Source organism: Rhipicephalus sanguineus, chromosome 8 (assembly GCF_013339695.2).
Source record: "Rhipicephalus sanguineus isolate Rsan-2018 chromosome 8, BIME_Rsan_1.4, whole genome shotgun sequence".
NCBI classification, from domain to species: domain Eukaryota; kingdom Metazoa; phylum Arthropoda; class Arachnida; order Ixodida; family Ixodidae; genus Rhipicephalus; species Rhipicephalus sanguineus.
Genome location: NC_051183.1, coordinates 155,806,901 through 155,826,652, shown reverse-complemented (window position 1 = coordinate 155,826,652; position 19,752 = coordinate 155,806,901). Strand labels below are relative to the sequence as shown.

The following is a 19,752-nucleotide window of genomic DNA, read 5'->3' as shown; positions in this document are numbered from 1 at the left end:
GGCGTTTGCTGAAGCTCGCAGAAACACCACGGTTTGGGCGTCTGCTCCTCAACGCTGCCAAAGGCGCGCGCTGCGTGTTCCCCCACCTCTAAGCGGCTCGCGGTTTTTAAAGACGATAGTCTTTCTTGGGGAACTTAAGCGCAGAAATTTTGGTCTGTCTTTCTGTCTGTCTGTCTGTCTTTCTGTTTGTCGGCACGTCCCTCGATTCAGCCACTCGGCTAAAGTTGAACCACTTGCCCAAGGGCCAGCCGTCTTGAACTGGTACGGCTGTTCATACTTGTGAACGTTGTCGATCAAAAAGTAAATATCATGCATATCTGAGGTGCAACATCACTAGGTAAGTATTAGGTGGCGTGTTCCTTTAATAGAAAATGCATACATACGTAATTTTAAGGACCCTAGTTCCTTAAGCTGCGCTGAAAATGCATAATAATGGAAGCTTGAGCGAGTTGGTATGCGTTCATCTTTGTTGAAACAGCGCTCACTAGACGACGACGAAGTAAAAGAAGGCACAGGACAGGCGCTGCCTGTCCTGTGCCTTCTTTTACTTCGTCGTCGTCTAGTGAGCGCTGTTTCAACAAAGCTGAAAATGCGACTGCGCTGAAATTTGCCTTCCTCCGTGCCCTTCGCACGAGCTCATCGTTGTGTTTCTTTTTCGGTTCTGTATTGCACTGTACGAATGCCATGGATTGGTGTTGAAAAACTTTAGTTTTGAGAAGGCCAAGAAGGTGAAAAAAAAAATATTTAAGAAATGAAAAAGCAGCGTTGTGGGCGGCCTTCAGGCTGCCGGTTGTGGGCGCCGCTCTGGCGTTCCTGTTTTACCCAGGCGACGTGTAAATAAAAGAGTGTGTGGAGAGTACTCGTTGAGTGCGGACGTTTCTCTGCTTCAGCGCTTCGCGCCAAACCGCGTTTTCGGGCTGGCTGGCGTCCCCGCCGGTCGCGTTGGTCACCGCCGGTCTTCGCCTGCTGCTGCGCCGGGACTACCAGCACGCAACACACCACTCATATTTCCCGACGTATTGCCAGATGGCGTCCATACCTCACACAGCGCCTGTTCTATCGTCTTTACACGACATTTGCAGCGAAGCACGCAGATACGCGGCCAATTTTTTTCCCGTCCCTTTTTGGTTTTCCTTTCTGCGTGGCCTCCTACATTAACCGGCGGTGCACGCGCTTGCCAATCTCAGAGGCCATGCTCCCTGCACCGTGGTTGCGGCTCTGCGCCGCAAGGCGCCGTGTCTGTCGGTACGGTATGAGTTGTGCACACTGTACCATCGGTGCATTTTATTTGTGTTATTTTCGTGATGTTATCTGGCCATCCACGGACGCCCGTTCTAAGGGGAGAGTGATATTTGTTGATCCCGGCCCACATCTTGAAGCCTACATTTTAAGTCTCAAAGGCTATGCTTACTTCCGTTTGCAACGCAAAATACGTCATGGCCGCCATGATTTGTACAAAAAATCATTACGTTTGCAAAAGCTTAGTACAGTTACTTTTAAATTAAAATGAGCGGCAATATGAAGCATGAATTTGTACATAATCTTTCCCTAAGTTGTGACCATGGTTGTGACCACTGACCTCCATTAGTGGAGATCAGTGGTTGTGACATGCGTCGACGTCGTCCCCATCACCGCCATCGCCATCACGTTTTCTTTCGCACATGTAGCACATGTATACGCACATTGCGCACGTGTTTGGACCAGTCGTGGTTTGGTTTTGAGGTTTGGACCTGCCAGGGCCAACGCTGCCAGCAGCGACGTTTGTCCGCCGCTTTTTATCTGACGTATGTGTACTTACGTTGACCGCTGTTGGGTGTTGTGTGGTGGATGTTCTCTGGCTGTGTCGCGTGCAACAAGAACGGTAGAAGAGTTTCTGAACTCCAGTCGCCTCGGCAGTGGGCCATTGGCCAGCAAAGGTACGTATACATACGTTGTCTTATGCTTTCCTTTAGTGAATAAGGCCGTTGTGTAATGCGTGAATGGAGGTTTTTGTTTCTTTTCGCAGTTGCGTGTTCCTAAACCCATAGTTCATACCGTGTCGTCTGGCGTGGACGTAGACCACTGTTGGGTGCTGTGTCGCGCACAGCAAGAACCCTGTCCGCCCCGGCAGTGGGCCATTGGCCAGCAAAGGTACGTTCTCTTATGGTTTCCTTTAGTGAATAAGGCCGTTGTGTAATGCGTGAATAAAGGTTTTTGTTTATTTTCGCAGTCGCGTTTTCCCAAACGCACAGTTCTGTATCGCCGTGCATGCCTCGGTGATATCGACATCATTACTTCTGCTTCGTTTCCTTGATGTAATGGTTTGTAGCTGCCAGAGTAGCCATGATAAGCTTAGTGTACCCTGTCCTTTTGTAGTACTGTGCATTTGTTAGCGTTGTTTTTCATGGTATGTCTCAGCTGTAGTTCTGTTTTTATTTGTTTAGCTGTGTGCGCTTGCTTGTTGTCTCTTTCCCTAGCATGCCAAAGCTTAGTTGGATTAAGCGCCATGCTCAAATCAGCAAATGGCGGAACTGTGCGCAAACACGCTATGATTTGTGGACTAACACATCATTGGTCGAGAGAAGAGGGAGCAATGTTTAGGTGACTGAGAATTTATTGTACAATCCAGGGCTCGTGCTGCGCTATAATATTTGGCTTGTTTGTTTTCGGGAGCCTCGACTACCTATTGGCAGCGCTTTCTGACCATGCTCAAAAAGTGTTGCGGGGCCCCTGTAAGGTAGTGATACCGGCTAGGTGAACTGATTAGCTCCTATATTGAAAATTAGAAAATGGGAAAAGTACAGTTTGCCTTCATAGAATGGGGAAATTCTCTTGCAGTTCATTACAGTGGGCGCATAGAGTCTCGCAGAGAGGGCGCATAGAGTCTCGCAGAGAAAACGAGCCCTAAAAGTAATCGTCTGTCTTATATATATATATATATATATATATATATATATATATATATATATATATATATATATAATACAGCGTTTGTAGCCGTATTTAGTGCATAACACACCTTTCCTTTCATGTTAGCAGTTTCAATAAAAACAGCGCTTCATTGTTTGCACCTGATTGGGAACTAATGCATCACACACAAGGCTTAGTCGTGTCCAATATGAATGTTCTCAAGCTTGCAAGAAATGTTCTCCGTCACCATTTAATGATGATGACACCATACTTGACACCCTTGATGGAAGGCCGTTTGTAGCAGGTTTCAGCTTTGTACTTGACTCTTCACTGCAGTTAATGCCCTGACTCATTTTATCCTGGAGAAAATACATATTACTTTGGATAATAATTAACTTTCACCTCCTCCAGTTAATTACTTAGGTGTCATGTCTTTTTTAAAGAATTTAATCTACTTTTCTTGAAGCAGTGCGCCTTAATGTCACATTTTTTTGGGGAAAGACCGACAGTCTCTGCGTATCTTAATACTTTTTCAATTTACGATAGTCTTGGGTGCCCTCTCAAAGTCATAGAATTGGGGCTCCATTGATGTGTTTTGCAAGAGAGCCACTTTAAGGCATAAAATAGAAAGAGCAATGTGACAAGGTTCTCTGGTTCAAGCAGTTTCATGAACTCTCGAGTCCTTTGCTGTACCGGCTTTATTTTTTTTTACCTTCCTTTCTACTTGAATCCAGGCACACAGCGATCGGACTGAGCATATCAAGTAGCCCCTCCTGTGACCCACAGGACCACACTAATTCGGCCGAGGGGCCTGTCTGGACTTACGTTGAGAGTGCTGGCAGACAGTTTGTTTTTTATGGACTTATGTTGGGACTGCTGGTGGACAGTTTCTGTTTTTTATGGACTTATGCTGGGACTGCTGGCAGACCGTTTCGGCTTTAGTCTTCAGCTGGTGCACAGTTCACTTTTATCACACCGCCTCATTTCTTTTGAGTGTATCTGCGTTCTCTAGACATTTAGCCTGTGTTCTTACACGTTGAGAGTACTCCTATAGTTTACAGCATTGCTTTGCTCATATAAACTTTTGTGATACTGCCTTGTTGCTTTCGACTCACTTCATTCTCTTGTCATTTCGCCAGTATTGAAACACTCTTATGATTGTATGTGCAGTAATCTTTCAGGGCAATGCATTGTACTCATTGTGTGTAAGAAAACATTGCAATAGCCTGAGAAGAGTATTGCACATTTGATGTGTTATCAGATGTGTTATATACCTAAAAGGAACAATGTGAGGTATGCAGCGCGCTCTCCATAGAAGGCAGTACAATACACGAGGGTAGCGATGCGGGCTTGTTGGTCTGTCCTGGTTCTTGGATGTGGGCGCGAAAAGACAAGGACGAAGGGAGGAAGACACACACACTGGCGCTACTGACAACAAACGTGTCTTCCTCTCTTCGTGTTTTCCTCCCTTCGTCCTTGTCTTTTCGCGCCCACATCCAAGAACCAGTACAATACAACTGCTCTTTTATGCCGAGACACCTACACCTACTTCCAAAATCATAAATACTAAAATTTACGAAATAGTGATTCGCAACAGTTACTTTCAGGTTACAACAGTACATATAGCGAGCACTCAAGTGAGCGAAAAGTATTGTGGCCTACAGTCTGTCGAGCGTTCGTTTTTGAGAGCCATAATTAGTGCACCTCACAAGCCGCTAGACGTCATGTGGATGCGAGTTTAAGGAATTAACATCTTTTATTATGTACTGATGGGCTAGTTGGTGAGCCATGATTTTCGAATAGGCAGCGCACAAAAGGGCAACAAATACGCACACATAAGACTCAAACACAAGCGCTGTCAGCGTTTGTGTTTGCGTCTTTTATGTGTGCGTATTTGTTGCCCTTTTGTGTGCTGCCTATTCGAAAAACATCCTTTAAATGTACAGAACATCCAGCCTTAATATCCATACAACGTACTGAGAGCGTGATCTGGGTGCATTTTAGATTATCTATAGTACATCCGTGAAATATCATGTGGAGAAATGTAGATATCCAGAAGATGCACTGAATATCCCGAGACTAGCATTCTATGGATATCTAATGGACATTCATGTTTTACTGGGAAGGTGCTTCGCCCCTAAAACGGCGCTCATCTATAGCCAAATCACGAACAACGAATTGCGGCATGGTAGACGGTAAAGGTAGACGGTGACGCGCTTAAGGTAGACGGTGACGTAGAGGTTTTCTTCGCCGGTGACGTTGGGTAGCATGGCGTCAAGCGTCATCGCCGGGCTGCTTCCGTAGACCAACATGTATGGAGTCATCTTCGTCGTTTCTTGCATGGCCGTGTTGTATGCGAAGGTCACGTACGGAAAAGATGACATCCCAAGTCTCGTGTTCTACGTCGACGTGCTAGGGGGATGAAAACAAACGGGAACAGCGTGACCTGCTGTTTTAGGGGCGAAGCACCTTAGGGCCGAGCCTTATCCCTCGGTTGTCGCCCTGGTTTGCACGGAGTCCGCTAGGAGCGCTGCGGTGCCAGCGCTCGCTCCCGACGCCCGTACAGGGGCTCTCGTACAAGCGCTCGCCGCCGACGCGCACTCTGTCTCTTCGGCCACAAAAAGATATACGCTCCTAGCCTTCAGAAACGGTGTATTTTGCGATTTCACAACGTTTTATAGTGTTTGGAGAGAATTGGATGTGGTTGATTTCTGATCAGGGATATAAGATTCTAGTCTTCAATAACGCTCTATTCTGCAATTTCACAACGTTTTGTGGTGTATGGAGACAATTGGACGCGGTTGAATTTCTGCTCAGAGATATAAGCTTCTAGTTTTCAGAAACGCTGTATTCTGCGAATTCAGGATGTTTTGTATTGTTTTGGGGCGATTGGAGGTGATTGATTTTCTGATCGGAGATATAAGCTTCTAGCCTTCAGAAACGCTTCATTTTCGATTTGACTACGTTTTGTGGTGTTTGGAAACAAATGGAGGAGGTTGAATTTTTGGAAGAAGGTATAATCTTCATGTCTTCAGAAACCCTTTATTCTGCGATTTCACGACGTTTTGTAGTGTTTGGAGACGTTTGGAGGCGGCTGAATTTTTGCAAAATGATATAGGTTTCTAGCCTTCAGAAACGCTCTATTCTGCGATTTCACGACGTTTTGTGGTGTTTGGAGGCAAATGAGGAGGTTGAATTTTTGCAAAAAGATATAAGCTTCTAGCCTCCAGAAGCACTCTATTCTGTGATTTCACAACGTTTTGTTATGTTTGGAGACGATTGGAGCGTTTGAATTTCTGTTCAGAGATATAAGCTTCAAGTTTTCAGAAACACTGTACTCTGCGATTCCACGACGTTTTGTATGTTTAGACACAATTGGAGGTGGTTGAATTTCTGATCAGAGATATAAGATTCTAGTCTTCAGAAACGCTGTATTCTGCGATTTCACGACGTTTTGTGGTATTTGAAGGCAAATGAGGAGGTTGAATTTTTGCAAAAAGATATACGCTTCTAGCCTTCAGAAACGCTCTATTCTGCGATTTCAGGACGTTTTGTTGTGTTTGGAGACGATTGGAGGCGGTTGAATTTCTGTTCAGCGATATAAGTGTGGCGACACATTGCGCACAAACCGGCGCAGCTTCCGCCTCGTCACTAGCTAGCACGGCGTGACACGGCTGCACGCTACACCACGCCTGTGATAAGGGACAGCGCCACCGCAGTGTCACCGGAGGCTTACGTCACCGACGGTGGCTATAATACCAAGCTGCCAAGCTCAGACGTGTTCCTTCCTTCGCTAGCCGACTGAGCGCCGCGTTGGTATGCTCGCCCTGGTGCTTCTACTACGCTAATAAGCAGTCGTTATGTTTTATGTTGGGATGCGTCCTTCCATCGACACGGTATCCCACATATGGTGACCCGGACACTGAACAAACTGTACCGCCATGGCCGACCCAGAAGCCCTCACCGCTTTGCGCCAGCAAGTCAGTATCTTCACAGGAGATGCAGACCCAGCAACAGCAGGATTCTCGCAACGCCTCCACAACCGAGGCTGTGCCTGCCGGCTCCGCTGAGGACGTCAGAGCTTCCACAGAAGGCATCCCGCACGCTGCCTCATACGACACCTGGCGTGTCGCTGTCAAGCTCCCGCCGTTTTGGGCGGCCTCGCCTGAGGTCTCGTTCGCCCAGGTCAAGGCCAAGTTCTCCCTGGTGCGCATCACGCAAGACTGGACCCGCTACGATTACGCCGTCGCCCACTTGAACGCACGTTATACAAGCGAGGTCCGGGATATCCTTTCCAACCCACCAACGGCCAACCTCTATGAACACCTCAAGACTGAACTTATCCGCCGCCTGTCGCTCACGGAAGAACAGAAGTTACGAAAACTACAGTCCGCAGAGCTTGCTGAGCGCAAACCTTCACAGCTCCTGCGCCACATGCGTGCGCTAGCGGGCGACATGCAAGTGCAGGATTCCTTCTTGCGAGCGCTTTGGCTCCAACGACTCCCGCCGCACGTCCAGGCAATTCTGCAGGCTCAGGTTAGGCTACCTCTCGACGAACTGGCGGAGATTGCTGATCGCGTCATTGAGGTCTCCTTGCCGCAGTTGTCGCCCACCATCGAGGCTGTCGCCGCACCGCTGAACACCGCAGAGCTTGCACGCCGTATCGACGACATCGATCGACAGCTCAGCTCCATTCAAAGACGCCTGGGTGAACGTCTTCAAAAACGCCTGGGCAAAGCCGCCCTCTGCACCGCCACGCTTCTCACTCATCCTGTGCCATACGCTGCCTTGGGACTCTTCACGGACGCATCTAGCTTCGCCATCGGCGCCGCCCTCATGCAACGCGTGGACGACACCTGGCATCCCTTGGCGTTGTTCTCCAAGAAACTCGAAGCTCGGAAAACGACCCCTTCAACCGCCAGTTCCACTGACGAAACCACGACCACAGCCCTGACAAGCTTGCCAGCCTACTACAGAGAACTTCTGGCGATATACGAAGCAGTGCAACGCTTTCGCCATATTCTCGAAGCATAGAACTGCACCATCTATACCGACCACAAGCCTCTTACCTACGTCTTCTCTCAACGTCGCGACAAACTCCCGCCTGTACAGCAGAACCAACTCTCGTTCATTGCACAGTTCACCACCGACATCCAGCATTCAGCGGGAAAGAAACGTGGTCGCCGACGCGGTTTCACGTGTAGCAGCTATCAGCTCTGCGCACATAACAGCGGGCGTCCTCGCCGAGGCTCAGACTACGGACGCCGAACTGCAGGAACTTCTTGAGGGAAGGTGCTCACTACAGCTGCAATAAGTCCCCGTTCCAGAGTCGACAACCACAATCTGTTGCGACATGTCGACAGGACGAAGCAGGCCCTATGTGCCCCTGTCCCATCGCCATGATTTTTTCAAGCAGCTCCACAACCTCAGCCATCCAGGCATACGCGCCTCTACACGCCTCGTGGCTGACCGCCGTCTGGCCCTCCATGCAGCGGGATTGTCGCAGCTGGGCGAACTCCTGCATTCAATGCCAACGCGCTAAAGTCACCAGGCATGACACGTCACCACTCGGAACATTCCCTCAGCCCTCGGGTCAGTTTTAGCACGTACACCTCGACATAATATGATCCTTTCCCCCGGCTGGACCCTATCGCTACTGCCTCACCGCCCTCGATCGGTACACTCGATCGAGGGAATCACACTCCTCGAGGGAATCACCGCGGAAGACGTCGCCTCGGCCTTATTCACCGGTTGGATTGCTCGTTTTAGCGGCCCCGGCCGCGTAACCACCGACCAATGGCGACAGTTCGAGTTGTACCTTTTCAGGCTCCTCGGCAGTGGCGTACCAACTCGTTCGCGAGTGGGAGGGCTGGTTTCGCTCGCTCGCTCACACACACACACACACACACACACACACACACACACACACACACACACACACACACACACACACACACACACACACACACACACACACACGCACGCGCGCACGCACACACACACACACACACACACACACACACACACACACACACACACACACACACATATATATATATATATATATATATATATGGGTATAATACAACGGAGGGGTTGTCAACAGTGATATAAATATTTCATTCCCAACAGTTTCGGGAGGGGCCCTCCCTTCTTCAGGGGATGAGTTAAAACTGATGTCGAAGTTCGGTCTTGCTTCTTGCCGCGTCGCTCTCTCGCCTTCAAGGACATTTGAGAGAGTGGGGGAGATAGATTACGAGAAAAAGAAAAGGGAAAAAGAAAAAAAGAAAAAAAAAGACAGAGAAGAACACCGAAGAAGTCAGAACACGAGGCGAGGAAAAGAAGAATAAAAAAAAAAAAGAAAAAAAAACGCTAACTGTGTATGGCATGAAGTCGTTGAAGGTGTTTCTCGGTTCGCGTCGGGCGCAGGGCCACCCAAAACTGTTGCCGCGGAGGGCAGAATGAGGCACCTGAGGGAAGAGCGTCCTCTTAATAGGTCGGCATACCGCCTTTCATCTTCGCCCGCTCCCTGTGAATAGGCTCCAAGTGGTGGAGGAGCGTAAGCACTTTACATTGTAAAAGTAGTGAAAAAACATGAACAAAAAATAAACAAAAAAAAGGCGGAGAAAAGAAAAGCAAGAAAGTAAACGACACTGCACTCGTACGAGCCAGTCAAGAAACGGGCATGGTCCCAATTATGATTCCGTGTGGCCAAATTCATTTTGGCTTATCTCTCGGAGGCAGGAGAGTCTTCCAGGGTCCTCATTGATGCCGGCTGTTAATGTTCTAAATTTAAAGATAAAATATGCCTCACGTTGTTCGCGCGCGCGCGTGTTTTGGAAACCTGACTGTAAAAGAGTTACGCTGATATTTTCAAAGCTGTGGTTTGGTAAGCGCAGATGTCTGGATAAGGGTAGCTTCGGCAGTGAAGTGGCGTGGTACCGGTGATTATTAAACCGCAGCCGAAATGGCGTGTCCGTTTGGGCGATGTATTCTTGCCCGCAGACGTTACAATGTATCATGTATATCACATTGCTGGAGTCACAATTTAGGTTTTGGGTGATGTTGAATTTGAAATCTGAGAAGCTTGTCTTTGATTCACGCGTTGTGACCATGTGTGGGCATACCTTGCAACGAGCTTTTCCGCAGGGGCGGCACCCTGGCTCAATTTTGGCGGGGTTTGTTTTTGCTCTGACAAGAATGTCCTTCAGGTTTTTATCCCTGCGGTAGACCACGCGAGGTGGCTCCGCGAAGATGGAAGTCAGTCGTTTGCTTTGCCTAATTATGTTGGAGTGGCGGGAAAGTATGTTGTTAACTCGTGGCACCGATGATGAGTAAGTTAGTACAAGATTTGTTTGGGAAGTTGTTTTGGATACCGTTTTTGGCTCTCTTAATTATGTCATTCCGGTTCACGTTGCGAGCACGTAGTATGGCATCGTCAATAATGTCTTCGGGATAATTTTGTTGTGATAGGGAATTCTTTACGCGTTCTGCGTGTTTTTCAAATTCCTGTATATCGGTGCATATTCTTCGATACCGGTAGGCCTGACAATATGGAATACCCGTCTTGCAATGTCTTGGATGGCTACTGTTGAAATGTAGGTACATTTGCTGGTCTGTAGGCTTTCTGTAAAGGTTTGTTGAAAGGCGTTCATTTTTGACAGAAACAGTCACGCCCAAGAAGTTAATGCTAGTTTTAGAAATGCTATGTCTGAATTTAATTGATGGGTGGAGCTCGTTGAAATCCCATATGAACTGTTGAAGGCTCCCCTCATCGTGGTTCCATATAATGAATATGTCGTCCAAGAATCTTCTGTAATACAAAGGTTTCAAGGCGCGCCCCTCAATAAATGGGATTTCAAGAGATGCCATAAAGGTGCTCGCAAAGTTCGGGGCCATTTTTGTGTCCATTGCAGTGCCACTGACCTGAAGGAAGTGCTTACCATTAAACTCAAAATGGTTATGGTTTAGTACAAGATCGAGAAGTTTAGACAGTACCTCGCCACTTACACCGGTCGATGAGTCAAATTTCACATACTCAGAAACCGTAGCCCCAATTCCGTCGCGGTGGGGTATGTTAGTGTACAGTGAGCAGACGTCCATGGTCACCAGGAAGCTATCAGCTGGGATGTTGGGACTAGAATTCCGCGGATGAAATGGTTTGTGTCCTTTAGGTAAGAGGGAAAAGTCGGTGGGATGTCTTTTATCAGGGAATTAATGAATTCTGATATATTTTCTGTTGATGTAGTGTTACTGGATACTATCGGACGTCCCGGATTGCCTGCTTTGTGTATTTTAGGGAGTGTATATATATATATATATATATATATTGTCACACTTATGACGAGAACCTTGTGTTGTTCTGCGCGTGAACTTCTTTTTCCTCTTCTACCCGTTGGTGCTCACAAAACTGTGCGGCATTAGTCCCCCCTATGAAAAGCATCGACTCGATGCTTGTAAAAGAAAAAGAATAACTACAACACGCGCAGACGCAGAGAACCAGATCCTGAGTACCAGTAACCGCAGGGAAAATAAGATGACGCACCGACACTTGCGCCATGTGCAAACAGGAAAATACAAAGCAAACAACCACAGGAGTCACATGGTAACAGAAGTAGCGCGAAAGCACAAGGGCTACTGTGTGTAGTACGGCTTCAGTCGTACGACGTGCACGGTTTCGGGCCGAAGTTGTCGACGTGAAGACACTGCACCGTCCGGAAATACTTCATAGGTGAGGTCACTGACACGTCGGAGAACCTTGTATGGTCCGAAATAGCGGCTCAGAAATTTTTCAGACAAGCCTGGTCTTCGGACAGGTGTCCACACCCACACTCGGTCGCCAGGATGGTACGCGAAGTTTCGACGGCGAAGGTTGTAACGTCGCGCATCTGCGTCTTGCTGGTGACTGATGTTTACGCGAGCCACTTGACGAGCTTCTTCGGCGTACTGGGTGTATTGCTCGGCGTCTGGGGCAAGTTCATCGCTGTTATCGCACGGAAGCATAGCATCGAGCATGGTTTGCACGTTGCGTCCGTAAACAAGGCGGAAAGGTGAAAATCGTGTTGTTTCCTGCGTTGCCGTATTATACGCAAACGTGATGTATGGCAAAATCTCGTCCCAGATTTTGTGGTGTACGTCCACGTACATTGAGAGCATGTCTGCTATGGTCTTGTTAAGTCTTTCCGTCAGTCCATTTGTTTGAGGATGGTAAGCTGTTGTTTTTCGGTGACTTGTGGAGCTCAGTTTAAAAATGTCTTCCATCATTTGTGCCGTTAATGACGTCCCTCTGTCCGTAATCACACATGACGGCGCGCCATGCCGCAGGATGATGTGGTGCACGAAGATCTTCGCGACTTCAGACGCCGTGCCGCGGGGTAACGCCTTTGTCTCGGCATAACGGGTCAAGTAATCGGTCGCCACTATAATCCATTTGTTTCCGGTGAACGACAAAGGGAAGGGTCCTAGAAGGTCCATTCCCACAAGGTCGAATGGAGTCCGCGGTTGTGTAATCGGGTGGAGAAGGCCCGCGGGTTTCACATGGGGCGTCTTGCGACGCTGGCACTCGCGGCAGCCTTGCACGTAGCGGTGTACGCTAGCCGATAGTCGTGGCCAGTAGTACTGCTGGCGCACCCTGGCGAGAGTCCGCGAGTAGCCCAAGTGTCCTGACGTGGGCTCGTCGTGGCACGCAAGGAGGACGTCATCACGCATGTCGGCTGGGACAACGAGAAGAAAGGCTTTGTCGCTACCTCGCGCGTTTTTCTTGTAAAGGATGCCCCTTCTAAGACAAAATGATGACAGCCCGCGAGCAATGTGTCGAGGAACGTGGGAGTTTCGGCCTTCTAAGGAATCGATAACAGGGCGCAATTCTTGATCTGCTCGCTGTCTTGACATGAAGTCAGAATCACTGACTGCTCCGAGAAAAGCATCGGCCTCCTCTAAGTCCATATCGGGATGCCCCACAGGTGCTCGAGAAAGCGCGTCAGCATCTTCGTGTTTGCGCCCAGACCTGTACACAATCGTGATGTCGAACTCCTGCAAGCGCAAGCTCCATCGAGCGAGACGGCCAGACGGATCTCTGAGGTTGGCCAGCCAGCACAGCGAGTTGTGATCAGTCACCACTTTGTAGGGACGGCCGTAAAGGTAAGGTCTGAACTTTGCCGTCGCCCACACGACTGCGAGGCATTCCTTTTCTGAAGTAGAGTAGTTGGCCTCGGCTCGGGAGAGTGTACGACTGGCGTAAGCGATGACATACTCAGCACCGCCGTGTCGTTGTACAAGGACGGCGCCAAGTCCGACGTTGCTGGCATCTGTGTGTACTTCAGTAGCAGCGTCCTCGTCAAAATGGGCTAGAACAGGTGCTGTTTGCATTCGCTGCCGTTACTCTGCGAAAGCTGCCTCTTGTTCTGTAGTCCAGGCAAAGGGTACATCATCTCGGGTGAGTCGCGTGAGCGGTTCGGCTATCTTCGAGAAGTTGGTAATGAACCGACGATAATACGCGCGCAAGCCGAGGAAACGTCGCACTGCTCTCTTGTCTGACGGAACAGGGAAGGCGGCGACGGCTGCAGTTTTCTCTGGATCGGGCCGAACTCCATCCGCACACACGACATGTCCCAGGAATTCCAGCTCTTCATACCCGAAATGGCACTTCTGGGGTTTTAGCGTGAGTTCAGCAGAACGAATGGCTTCCAGAACCATTCTTAGGCGCTTGAGATGTTCTTCGAAGCTCTCAGAGAAGATTACCACAGCGTCGAGGTATACAAGGTAGCTTTGCCACTTCAAGCCAGCGAGAACGGTATCCATCATCCGCTGGAAAGTGGCTGGAGCAGAACAGAGGCCGAAAGGAAGAACTCTGAATTCATAAAGCCCATCTGGAGTTACAAACGCTGTCTTTTCTCGGTCTCGCTCATCAACCTCTATCTGCCAATAGCCGCTCCTTAAATCGATCGATGAAAAATACTTGGCGTGTCGCAACCTGTCGATAGAGTCGTCGACCCGTGGAAGCGGGTAACCGTCTTTCTTTGTGACGCTGTTGAGTTTCTTGTAATCAATGCAGAATCGCAGCGTTCCGTCTTTCATCTTAACTAAAACGACTGGCGAGGACCACGGGCAGCTGGACGGCTGAATGACACCATCGTCGAGCATCTCCTTAACCTGTGTCTGTATAGCTTCGCGTTCTTTAGCAGAAACAGGGTAAGGTTGCTGTCTGATTGGGCGAACGTCATCGTCGGTAATAATTCGGTGCTTCGTGAGGGGCGTTTGACCGACTCGAGACGAGGAGGCGAAGCAAGATTGAAATTCCTTCAAAAGGTTGCGAAGTGCGGCCTTCCTCTCGTCCGAAAGCTTCGAATTGACGTCGATGTGGTTCAGAAACCTGTCACCATCATTCGTTTCCTCGGACGCGAAGCACTCCGTGACGTCAGCTACAGGGGTCTCCATAGGCCACGGTGGTGCCGCGGAAAAGATGCCGGTGCTCGAAGTTGAAATTCGTCACAAGTATCTGTGACCGTCCGTCACGAACACGCACAAGACTTCGGGCTGCACACACACCTTGAAGCAGCAAGAGTGATAGGTTGCTCTCGGCGACCGCGTCACCGTCTCGGAGATCTTCACAAGTGACCTCTATGAAAGCAGCCGCTCGTGGTGGCAGCGTCACGCTTTCGTCAGCAACACGCAGCGCAGGTCTACAACAGCTATCGGCGTCTCGATCTGTTGCGCGTTGCGTCGAGAAGGTCACCATTCGTTTGCGGAGATTGGTAATCGCGCCGTTCTCGCGAAGGAAGTCCATGCCGAGGATGAGCTGACGAGAACAGTCGCGGAGGACGAGGCAGGTCACCACAAATGTTGATGTACGGATTTTCACTCTTGCGGTACAGCGACCCAATGGTGTAGCAACATGTCCTCCAGCTGTGCGAATACGTGTTACAGTCCAAGGCGTCATCACTTTCTTAAGACTAGTGGCCAATTTTCCGCTAATAATTGAATAGTCTGCACCCGTATCCACCAATGCGCTGACCTGACGACCGTCTATCAGCACAGGAATGTCGAGCGAGACTCGGTCACTGTGTTCAGATGTGGATTCCGGCGTTTCTCTGGCACTGCACTCAAACGGGGATTTAATGTCCTCGGCGTTTCGCGCAAGCGTCGATGGGAGGTCTTCCGCACTTTGAGTCCCAGCGACCTCGCCCCCGAAGGTCGCTGCCTTCAGTTTTCCCGACGAGGGCTTGGGTAGCGTCCCCGTGCCGTAGCCCCGAAAACGTGGCCCAATGGCTGCGGGTCGCCGTGGAGATGGTGACCGCGATTGGCGTCGTGCGAATGGTACACGTTGCTGGGCGAGGTATTCTTCAATTTCCCTTGGCCTCTGACCAACTTGGGGACGAGGCGAATTAATGGCGAAACCGCGCAGTCCCAGCTGTCGGTACGGGCATTCGCGGCAGATGTGACCGGCCTCACCGCTATGGTAGGAGAGAGGTCTTCTGTCCGACGTACGCCAGAGATCAGACTTCCGCGTAGGTGCACGGCGACCGTCGATGTCCAAACCAGCGTGTGCTGATTGAATCGCAACTGGCGGCATCATCTGGATCGGGACTGCGGGGCTAGCGACCGGCAAGGAAGAGACCGGCATGCGCAAGGCTTCGGCATACGTACGGCTCCGAATATCAGTGGACACAGGAGCCGGTTCCACATTGGTAGGCATCGTTTGATAGTGCCGGTTGTGCAGCACCTGCTGGACCTCGTCCCGGATAACACTGGCGATGGAGCCTACCTCTGGTTGTCTCGGCCCGTACAGCTACAGAGCGAACGATTTCGCGAATCCATTCGATGCTGTTGCTCCCAAGCGTGGCGCTGAATTCGGGAGACGATGCGGTATTCACTTGCCGTTCGAATAGGGCAGACCGCTGATGAAGTACTTTCTCCATCGTTGCGGCTTCAGTTAGAAACTCGGCTACTCTCTTTGGAGGACTCCGCACCAGACCAGCAAAAAGCTGCTCCTTCACACCTCGCATAAGATAGCGCAGCTTTTTTTCTTCTGGCATTGCAGGATCCGCTCGCTTGAAAAGCCGTGTCATGTCCTCCACGTACATCGTGACGGTCTCGTTTGGCATCTGAATGCCTGCTTGCAGTGCACGTTCAGCACGTTCGCGGCGGTCGGGGCTCCTGTAGGTCTCCAAGAGGCGATGCTGGAACTCGCGCCAGGATGTCAAGACATCATCTCTGTTCAAGAACCATGTTCGGGCGCCGTCCTTAAGCAGGAATAGACGTTGCGGAGCTTCGCGGCGTCATCCCAGTAATTGATTGCTGCGACACGTTCAAACTCACTCAACCAGTCATCCACATCTTCAAACAGCTCTCCGTGAAAGGGACTAGGCATCAGCGGATTCTGAACGGTGCAGTAGATCGGCGTAGAAGACGTAGGAACTTCCATGGCGGCTTGAGGTGAAGTCATAGTCACTGTGTCAGTAGGCTGTTCCGGTGCCTCCGGTGGTAAGCCTCGTTGGCGGCGGCTTGCTCTGTGAACTGGAGTGTTCACGGGCACAGGGCTTGTGTTCCGGCTACCGGGCAGGGTCTTGTGCATGGGGTGAGTCGTGAGTCGTCGTACCCAGCTCCTCCACCAATCTTGTCACACTTATGACGAGAACCTTGTGTTGTTCTGCGCGTTGGGCTGGTTAGGCCAAGAAGCGGCTCAGTGCGAACTTCTTTTTCCTCTTCTACCCGTTGGTGCTCACAAAACCATGCGGCAATATTTCATTTAATTTGAGGCGATTTTTTGCATTCATAGAGCTTATCAGATAACTTGCTTTTCAAAAGTGTTTTTTTTAAAGTCAGGGAAGAGTCTGCACAAGCAGATTGTGCAGGCTAGGCCGCCCTATACCGCGACAACACAGCAGTGTGTAATAACATTTTGGAAATATTACTGTGAAGTTTTAAAAGTACACCCAAACTGAACCTGACCATCTGAGCATTCCATCAGCAAAACTTCCTAGTCTTAGTTTGGCGCTGTACATACGATGAGTACGAAGAACCTGCTATGGCTGTAGTGCCTTACATTCTCACTTGTTAAACAAAACATGTGGCTGACAGAGCAAGGTATTTCGTAGAAGTCTTCAGGATAAGCCGAGTGCCAATTTCTTTACTGTTAGAGCCGTCTAATATAAAGTCTTTCTTAAGAAGAAGACCAAGTTCAGTCGATTAATAGTTTAAAGCAAACCCCATCGAGTTGGTTGTGTATAGTTATAAGAATATAAATGACTACGAATTTATATACTAGGTGTCGTTCCTTGCCCTCCTATCTTTCTCAGCTTGGGTGGGGGGTGGACGAAAAAGTGGTGAAGTGGCCCTGTACTCCACCCCCTCCGGTTCCTCCAAGTAAATGGCCTACGTAAACTGTGTAAGCTCAAATTTTCTTTGAAAAAATGTGGGCGATTGTAACGTTAAACCACCCCACAGTGTTGTTAGGTGTTAATGATCGGTCGAAATTTTCTGGGTCATACTCGCAGCACCTGTTCGTAAAACGACGTAACAAATGACGCGTAAGTGATCCACCGCGTCATTACCGCGTACGCATGACTGCGTAAAAATAATAATAATGAACTATTTTCAATACGGCGTATTGTTTGTCATTGGTTCTCCGCTATTTGTCAAAAAAATTCAATGTGCCATAAAATCGTCTCCTTGTTACGCCACATCAGAAGTCTGCGAAATCTCGCGGCGTTAAAATGAAGTGTGCACAATAAGCAGCACATTACTGTGCAGAGCAATAACTCATTATTTTTCGGAATAGCCAGACAGTGTCTCTTTCTGAACGTACTTTAAGAAGGCTGCCCACCAATCACAATGGTAGCGGCTGCATGTAGCAACGGGCGAGATGGATTCATTTGTGTGTGATAGATACTTTCAATTGTAGTGTAACGATGCTGAGCTGCTTTTATGTACAATTCTCTGTGAACTCATCGTTGTTGACAAAGAGGTAGAGAGAGACATAAACATTATTAGGAACAGACACAATCCTTTGCAGGTAGGCAGCCTTCTTAGTCCAGAAAACCGTGGACGCTGATCATCTCCCTGGGGAGGTACATCAAGTAACGGGGCAAACTGAAAGGCTGGACTTCTCAATGCGCTTGAGTACACTGCCTTGTTACAAACCGCCGCGATCGCTGCAGGCTGCCATACGATACGTAAGCCAAGTGAAGCAGGCTAATCGGAGACTAAAAGTGAGAATCTATTTTAGCTGTTCCGGCTAGGCACAACTAAAATACTGGACACTTCTGCACACTCATTAACTCACAGCAGTTTGAATATGGAGCAGTGGCGATGATATTCGTTTTCAAAGAAACTGAATTTCCTGAAAAAGGAGAGTGTTTGATCGGGCTATAAAACGTTTACTGGTTCCCGCTCATATTTGCGTCGCGGATTATTTAAATTTCAGGCCAGGCAGAAAAAATAAAATCATGGCAGATTGCTGTAACGTTATAGAGCCCCTACTGAGCGACAGCCTCCTCTGCAATGCTCGAGCGCAAGACGAACAAGCGTGGAATAGGCAGCCCACACCGAAGGTAGCCTACAGTGCGTGGTCATGACACACGGAGTGCAGTCGTCACAGCAGAATCGTAGGACAAATTTTATTAAAAACATTACGTTATTGCTGCGTTCAAGTAAAACTTTGCCTGACTTGTTAGTTTCCCAGTCTGCAGCCGAGAATAACCCCTGTCAAAAGTGGGGGGGCTCCGCCCCCCCAACATTTCTCACTGGGGGGGGGGGGGAGGCTAGCGCCCCCTTGCCTTCCCGGTAGATACGCTTATGCTCCTCGGGCTGACCATCGGTTCTGAGCATCGAGGACCACAAATTACCACCCCTGCGCCAACGGAATGATCGAGCGTTTCCGCCGACAATTCAACGCAGTCATTGTGTGCCACCCTGACTCAACCTGGCTCGAGGCCATCCCAGCCGTCATCCTCCGTCTTCGCGCCACCTTCAAGCCGGACATCCACGCTACACCAGCAGAGCTCGTCTACGGGGAACCACTCCGTCTCCCAGGTGAATTTCTCGCTGTACTGCCATCCAGCACTACGACGTCAGATCCCACCGACTTCGCCCCCCGGCTCCGACGCACCATCGCCGCCTTACGCCCGTCACCTGCAGCTGACCACTGCAAGCCAACACCTTTCGTCTTCAAGGAGCTAGCATCGTGCACGCACGCTTTCCTCCGCGACGATACCGTCCGCAGGCCTTTCCAGCTACCCTACAGCGGACCCTACCTGGTCGTCCATCGCGACAACAAAAATCACAGCATATCCACGGAGTGAATGATGATGAGTGGGCGAAGCTGCGGAGGTTCATCGGTAAACCGTGAATCTTCCGTGAATTCTGCCCAGTACATCATCACCGACGTGAGATCGGGGCGCGTTTATACTAAAGGTTGGATGATTTATGACGACTTGCAGCTCATTTTAATTTTACTGTACGCTGTGAATTTTCATTGTTTAGAAAACCATTGCTTTAGAAAACATCTGGCGTCTTTCGTTAAGCAGCTGGCGTTTTTTCGTTTTGCTTTAGAAACATCTGGCGTTCTTTCGTTTTGCTTTAGAAAACATCTGGCGTCTTTCGTTGGTTTATTTCATCAATCAACGGCGTTTGAACAAAATTTTATTGTTAATCACGCACAGGAGAAAATCTCACCAGGCACTACCTTGGAGGTAAACATGGCTGCTAATGGGAATGAGAGACAGAAGAAGTCGGCTTTTAGCAAACACTTACACTTCTACTTCTACTAAACGTTTCCTACTGGAACATGCCCATAGGCTGCTAATGGGGAATGAGAGACAGAAGAATTCGGCTTTTAGTTAACGCGCACGCTGCGAATTTTTT

General features: G+C 49.3%; 1 protein-coding gene across 1 annotated transcript in view; it reads left to right on the top strand.

Moving 5' to 3' along the window:
* The first annotated feature begins 6,830 nt into the window (after positions 1–6,830).
* Positions 6,831–19,752, top strand: part of LOC125759511 (uncharacterized) — a 29,561-nt gene continuing 16,639 nt past the window's right edge. The window contains exons 1-2 of the mRNA XM_049418373.1: positions 6,831–6,869; positions 7,075–7,262. Coding sequence (XP_049274330.1) covers positions 6,831–6,869; positions 7,075–7,262 — 227 coding nt within the window. The remainder of the gene's footprint in view (positions 6,870–7,074; positions 7,263–19,752) is intronic.